Genomic DNA, 7,044 nt, shown 5'->3' on the forward strand with positions numbered 1-7,044 from the left:
ATCCTAGCCACTCAGGAGGCTGAGATCTGATGATCGCAGTTCAAAGCCAGCCCAGGCAGAAAAGTCTGTGAGATTCTCATCTCCAATAAACCATTCAGAAAAACAGAGTGGCACTATGGCTCAACTGGTAGAGTGCTAGCCTTGAGCAAAAGAGCTCAGGGACAGCACCAGACCCAGAGTTCAAGCCCCACAACTGACCAAAAAAAAAAAAAGAATTTTGGCCAGGCATTGGTGACTCATGCCTGTCATCCTAACTACTCGGGAGGCTGAGATCTAAGGATCGTGGTTCAAAGCCAGCCCATGCAGGAACCGTGAGACTCTTATCTCCAATTAATCACCAGAAAACCAGAAGCGGCACTGTGCTGAAGTGGTAGAGCACTAGCCTTGAGCTGAAGAGCTCAATGAGAGTGCCCAGGCCCAGAGTTCAACCCCACAATCAACACACACACACACACACACACATACACACATACACATCACACACACACACACACACACACACAGTCCATGACACTCTTATCTCCAGTTAACTAGCAAAATGCCAGAGGTGGAGCTGTGGTTGAGAGCTAGCCTTGAGCAAAAAAAGCTTAGGGACCTGAGTTCAAGTCCCAGTATATTTTATAAATAGTGGGTTTTCTTTAAATATACAGGCATTTGTTATATTTCTCAGAAATAAGATTTAATTCTCTCTCTCTCTCTCTCTCTCCCCCCCCCCTTGACCTTAGAGGCCTGGGTGCTGTCCCTAAGCTCTTTTTGTTCAAGGCTAGCACTCTACCTCTTGAGCCACAGCACCACTTCTGGCTTTTTCTGTTTATGTGGTACTGAGGAATCAAACCTAGGGCTTCGTGCATGATAGGCAAGCACTCTACCACTAAGCCATGTTCCCAGCCCTAATCTCTTTTTTCAAAGAGCCAGAGAAAGTCAGTTTACCGGCTCAGTCTTGTAATCCTAGTTACTTAGGAGGCAGAGACTGAAGGCATCACAGCTTGAGGCCAGAAATTCACAAGACTGCATCTCAACCAAAGGCTGGATTTGATGGGGCACACCTGCTAACCCAGCTACAAGAGAAACACAATGCCTGGGCACAGTGCCATGGACCTGTCATCCCCAGAGACACCAGGAAGCAAAAGTAAGACAACAGCAGCACAGCACAGCCTGGACAGAGAATAAGTCCTTTCTTCAAAAATAACCAGTGTAGGGGTAGAAGGGGGACTGGAGGCATGACGCAAGTGGTAGAGTGCCTGCAAACAAGCATGAAGCCCTGAGTTCCATCCCCAATATCACCACAAATTAAAAAGAGAATTTTCCCAGAAGGGAAGGAGAGGGACAGACTGTGGTTGACAATGCCCAGTCTTTCTACAGATCTCTTGGGTGACAATGTCACAAGGGACCGGAAGGACCACATATGGCAGCTGACTGCTGCTCAACATGAGCCCCTCCACCCCACCACCCTTCTTGTATCTGAGGGACACAGAGATAGCAGGTATCCGAGCTCTTGGCTCAGAAACCCTGTGGCCACACCTCGGCCCAACTATGGTGGTGGGGCATTTTCTTTCTGTCTGGGGAGGAGGAGGCCAGCCCAGCATTTTCATTGGCTGTATATTCACCTCCCCCGGGCAGAGCGCCAGGCCCCAGAAGGAGTCACCTAGTTCCTGCCCAGCCCTTCAGAGCAAGACCGATGATAACCATGGTCCCTGTCCTGCTATCCCTGCCTCTCCTCTTGGGTACTGCAGCACCCCCAGAAAGCCCTGTTGGTAAGTGGGAGAAGCCAAGGAAGGGCCTGGAGAAATCCAGAAGAAAGGCAAAGGTGGGATGGGTTGGGAGGAGGGCCCGTGAAGTGGCTGGGATGGATGGGAGGCCTGCAGTAATGAAAGTGCACCTTTGTCAGCTTCACACTTGTAAGAAATATTCAAGGAGCCAGAGGACTCATGCATTTAGCATGAGATCTTAAGGAGCCAAGCACTGGTGGCTCACACCTATAATCCCAGCTACTCAGGAGGCTGAGATCTGAGGATCATAGTTCAAAGCCAGCCCAGGAAGGAAAGTCTGTGAGACTCTTATCTCTAAGTAACCACCCAAAAGCTGAAGTGGATCTGCAGCTCAAGTGGTAGAGCGCTAGCCTTGAGCCAAAAAGATAAGGGACTAAGCCCAGGCTCTGAGTTCAAGTCCCGTGACCAACAGAAGAAAAAAAAAAGGTACAACCCTAGGAATTCTGAGCTCCAACCTAGTCTTACCCTGTTTTTGATCAATTCTGGGTCATTTCTTAAATTTTCTAGTAAAATCATTCTTCTATACTTTCTACCCATATGTATTTTCCAATTGAGTTTAGGCAATGTTGCCATAACCAAGAAAGCTTTCGGTAACTTAACCTGATATAAATGTGGATTTCACACTCACATCACATTCAGTGTAGATGGGGCTCAGCTTTCCAGTGCTGTGCCAAAATTCCTGTGGCAATCAATTTATAAGAAGGAAAGGTTGATCTGGAGGCTCATGGCTTTAGCCCGTGGTCGTTTGTTGTTGTTTTCCCTGTGGTCAGGCAGCCCCCCCACAGTGGGGAGCACAAGGCAGACAGGCTGCTGAGCTCATGGCAGCCAGGAAATAGAGGTGGGCGGGGAGGCGGATGTTGTGCTTACACCAGTAATCCCACTACTCTGAAGGCTGAGATCTGAGGATCTTGGTGGAATCCCAGCTCAAGCAGACAAATCCAAGAGATTCTTATCTCCATGTAACCAGCAAAAAAAAAAAAAAAACAGAAGTGGGGTTGTGGCTCAAGTGGTAGAGCTCCAGCCATGAGTAAGAGAGTGAAGCCCTGAGTTCATGCCCCAGTGTGAACACACACATGCACGTGCACACACACACAGGGGCTAAGTCTACAGCACAGACTGGAGACCAAGGCTTTGGGACAACACATAGCCTACAAGGAAGACAGACAGACAGACAGATGACAGACAGAAGGAGCAGGTCAGCTCACACAGCCTTGACCTATAGGAAGGCATGGCTCCACGCCCAGCCCCCTCTGCCAGCTCTAAGCTACCCCAACCTGGGAAATATTATCTTACATTGCTACACAGAGGACATGGAATAAGACGAAGAGTGGCCTGGACACATGCACAGAGGCTGCAGCAGGACGGACGCGGGCCTGGGGCTGAGCCTCGCTCTTCTCTTCTCTCTTGCAGGTGCTCACCACACTCTGACCTTTCTCTACACCGGGGTGTCCAGGCCCAGCAGAGGCCTCCCCAGGTTTCAGGCCCTCGCCTTTCTCAATGACCAGGCCTTCTTCCACTATGACAGTGAGAGCCAGCAAGCACAGCCCCTGGGCCCATGGAGCCAGCTGAGAGGGATGGAGGACTGGAACAAGGAGAGCCAGCTTCAGAAAGCCAGGGAGGAAATATTTCTGGTGACCCTGAAAGACATCATGGATTATTACCAGGACAGCGAAGGTCAGTGGACCCCAGACAGCTGGGGAGAGGTGGAGGGGGTAGGGAGGTGCTAGCTCCAACCACTGAGGACAAACAGAAAGGGGCCAGTGGGATGGGCAGAGAGCCTCCCTCAAAAGGAGGGGTGGGCTGGGTTCTCACGCCTATAATCCTGGCTACTCAGGAAGCTGAGATCTAAGGATCGCAGTTCAAAGCCAGCCTGGGCAGGAAAGTCCATGACACTCTTATCTCCAATGAACCACCAAAAAAGGGGGAAGTGGAGCTGTGGCTCAAGTAGTAGAGCGCTAGCCTTGAGCACAAAGAAGTTCAGGCACAGCACCCATACCCTGAGTTCGGATAAGGAGTAATCTGGGATCTGGAGCCCAAGAACCTGGAGAGTTTATGGAGCCAACATCAAATAATCAGGTGTGCTGTGAACACCTGCTTTGAGATTTGAACCGGCCAGCCCTAAGGAAGTTAGTCTCATCTCAGACTTCCCAGTACTAGAGTTTGCCCCTCTGCCTGTGTGTAACCCATTTGCCGAGAGAGAGAAGGGGGTTGCCTGCCAAGATTTCTAAGGCCTTTCTAGAGTGGGTAGGGAAGAAGAGGGATTTCAGGTGCGGCTGGCCCCAGCTGACTGGCTCCCCTGTGGGGTGGGGAGGCATCAGGGTCTCACACCTTCCAGGGCAGGTTCGGTTGCGAGCTCTGGAGTAATGGAAGTAGTGGAGCATCCTGGAGTTATGCATATGACGGAAAGGACTTCATCAAGTTCAACAAAGACATCCCAGCCTGGATTCCCTTGGATGCAGCAGCCCTGGAAATGAAGAAGAAATGGGAGGCAGAGAAGGTCTACTTGCAGCGAGCCAAGGCATACCTGGAGGAAGAATGTCCCGGATTGCTACGGAGGTACCTGAACTACAGCAGGACACAGCTGGACCGGCAAGGTAGGGAGATGGGGAGTTCTATGACTTGTACCCGGTACTGAATGGAAGGTCAAGGGGGTGTTCTCTCAGGTTGGGAGCTCAAGGGAGCATGCAGGCTACTTCTGTAAGTCCCTTAGATGCCCCTCCTAGGATTCTTTCTAACCCAAGGAGGACAAAATGTAGTGTCCCAAAAGAATGTCCTTGAAAAAAAAAATTGTTTTTCAGCCAAGCACCAGTGGCTCACACCTGTCATCCTAGCTACTCAGGAAACTGAGATCTGAGGATTGCAGTTCAAAGCCAGCCCAGGCAGGAAGGTCCCAGTGACACTCTTATCTGCAATGAACCACCAGAAAACCAGAAGTGGTGCTGTGGCTCAAGTGGTAGAGTGCTAGCTTTGAGGGAAAAACAAAACAAAGCAAGAGTATGAGGCCCTGAGTTCAAGTCCCAGCACCAGCACCAAAAGAATAAAATCAGAAAGGACAGGCATTTCATGATCAAATAAGGATGACCAAGGAAAGCCTCTGCCTTCCCTGATCTGTAGCAGGCTTCTGAGGTGGCAGCAGGTGCAGAGGTGTGTGGGGACCCCATCCAGAAAGGCATAGAGAAGGAGACTACTTCCAGTCCTCAGTCTCCCCATTTTATCCCACCACAGACCCTCCTTCTGTATGGGTCACAAGCCACGTGGTCCCTGGAAGACACAGGACCCTCAAATGCCTGGCCTATGACTTCTACCCACGAGGAATCAGCCTGCGCTGGAACCAGGCCCACAAGGCCCAGGAGTCTGAATCAGAGAGGGTCATTCTTCCCAGTGGGAATGGCACTTACCAGGCCTGGGTGCTGCTGAGGATCGGCCCCCAAGACAAAGCCCCGCACATGTGCAGTGTGCAGCACCCGGCCCTGCCCCAGCCGCTCACAGCACAGTGGCAGGAGAGGTAGAGAGCCAGGCCAAGGGTCTTCAGGAGACTCGGCCTCCATGTGTGGTTTGGGAATGTCCCAAGGTCCCTGGGAACGCAGCACAAAGGACAGCACAAATCCAAGTGATGGATCTGGAGGCAAAAGGCTTGGAGTTCACACTCTGCCAAATTGCCCCCTTGTTTAAAAATTAATAATAATTGTCCAGTCTGTAAACCCTCCCTCAAAATCATCCCTGTCGCCAAGCACTGGTGGCTCACGCCTCTTATCCTAACTATTCAGGAGGCTGAGATCTGAGGATCATGGTTCAGAACCAGCCTGGTCAGGAAAGTCTGGGAGACTCTTATCTCTAAGGAAGCAGCAAAAAAGCTGAAAGTGGAACTGTGGCGCAAGTGGTAGAGCGCCAGCCTTGAGCACAAAAGCTTGGGGACAGCACCTAGGCCTTGAGTTCAAACCTCAGGACTGGCACAAAAAAAATAAAACAAAATAATCACACCTTTGCCGAGCTCACCAGAGAAATCCATCTTTAAACTGAAGTGCAGTCCCAGTATGCATTTATCTTTGTCACTCATCCCCTTAGAGTATCTGAAGTTCTTCGTATCTGCTTGAAGCAATGAATTCACCCTGACAGCTTGACCTTGAATGGGTCTTGACCTTGAATGTGGCTTGCACCTCCCTTGATGTCTACAGATGTGGCCATCACCCTGCTGGCTGTGGGAGGGGGTGGTCCTAGAAAGCTACAAACCCATATATTCCGGGCCCCGGTTTCCCTAGCATTCCCTCTCTCTCTCTCCCTGTGAGACAGACACCACCCTCCACCAGATTCTCCCAAGCTGAGTGGGTCTGAGACCACACAGGGCCCACCCCCAAGAAATCAAGAACCAGCCCTGGCATGCTGGGACACCTCACCCCTGCAAATCCATCTGCATAAGTTCTTCCACCTCACTTATTCGCTGCTATCTGCAGGATTAAATGCCCCAGGTCAGAGCTTTTCTAGTAACTGCCTATGCCTGCGCTTCTCCTTCCTATACAAGACCTCCCTTTATATCCTGTCAAGAAATAAGAATAGGCATCCAGGCTCCCACCCTGGGTTACCCCCAAATCAGTCCCTCTGCCTGAGGCGCCTAGGAAATCATTGCCAGCTTTCAGAACTGTGGGTTATGAAGGTCATGCCTGTAATCCCAGCACCCTGGGAGGCAGAAATGAGGAGGATCACATTGGGAGGCCAGCCCTGAGCGCCCTCCCCCCCAAAAAAAGACTATCTGAAGAATAAGAGGCTGGCGGAGTGACAAACAGTAGCATTCCAGTCTAGCAAGTCCTGAGTTCAATCTTCAGTACCAAAAAAAAAAAGTCTTTCCTGAAAGCTTACTGTCTGCACCATGTGGCAGGGGCCGAGGGAGGGGGAGGAGGGTAGTCCTGGGGCTTGAACTCAGGACCTGGGCGCTATACCTGAGCTTTTTTGCTCAAGGTTAGTACTGTCCCACTTGAACCACAGATCCACTTTCGGCTTTTTGGTGGTTACTTGAAGATAACAGTCTCAAGATCTCAGCCTCCTGAGTAGCTGGGATGACAGGCATGAGAAATGACGTCCTCAGTGCATATAAAACCCACAATCCCCACTCCCGAATCTGTGTGAACAGCATAGAGGTTCAGGGAAAAATAGGTTCAGAGAAGCAGAAAGTAAAATACAGCAATTGAGATTTCAAAATACAGTAATACCTTGAACAAATAAAAAGTGACAGGACAAACACTTTTGGATAAAAGAGGAAAACAAAGTAAACAGAAGCAGG

General features: G+C 50.4%; 1 protein-coding gene across 1 annotated transcript; it reads left to right on the forward strand.

The window, feature by feature from the left end:
• The first annotated feature begins 1,665 nt into the window (after positions 1-1,665).
• Azgp1 (alpha-2-glycoprotein 1, zinc-binding) lies at positions 1,666-5,602 on the forward strand. Its single transcript, XM_048368030.1, has 5 exons — positions 1,666-1,754; positions 3,180-3,443; positions 4,088-4,363; positions 4,995-5,307; positions 5,342-5,602. Exons 1-4 carry the CDS (start codon positions 1,679-1,681, stop codon positions 5,276-5,278), a joined length of 900 nt encoding a protein of 299 aa, XP_048223987.1. The 5' UTR covers positions 1,666-1,678; the 3' UTR covers positions 5,279-5,307; positions 5,342-5,602.
• The last annotated feature ends 1,442 nt before the right edge of the window (positions 5,603-7,044 follow it).

This window comes from Perognathus longimembris, chromosome 1 (genome assembly GCF_023159225.1).
Source record: "Perognathus longimembris pacificus isolate PPM17 chromosome 1, ASM2315922v1, whole genome shotgun sequence".
Taxonomy (NCBI): Eukaryota; Metazoa; Chordata; class Mammalia; order Rodentia; family Heteromyidae; genus Perognathus; species Perognathus longimembris.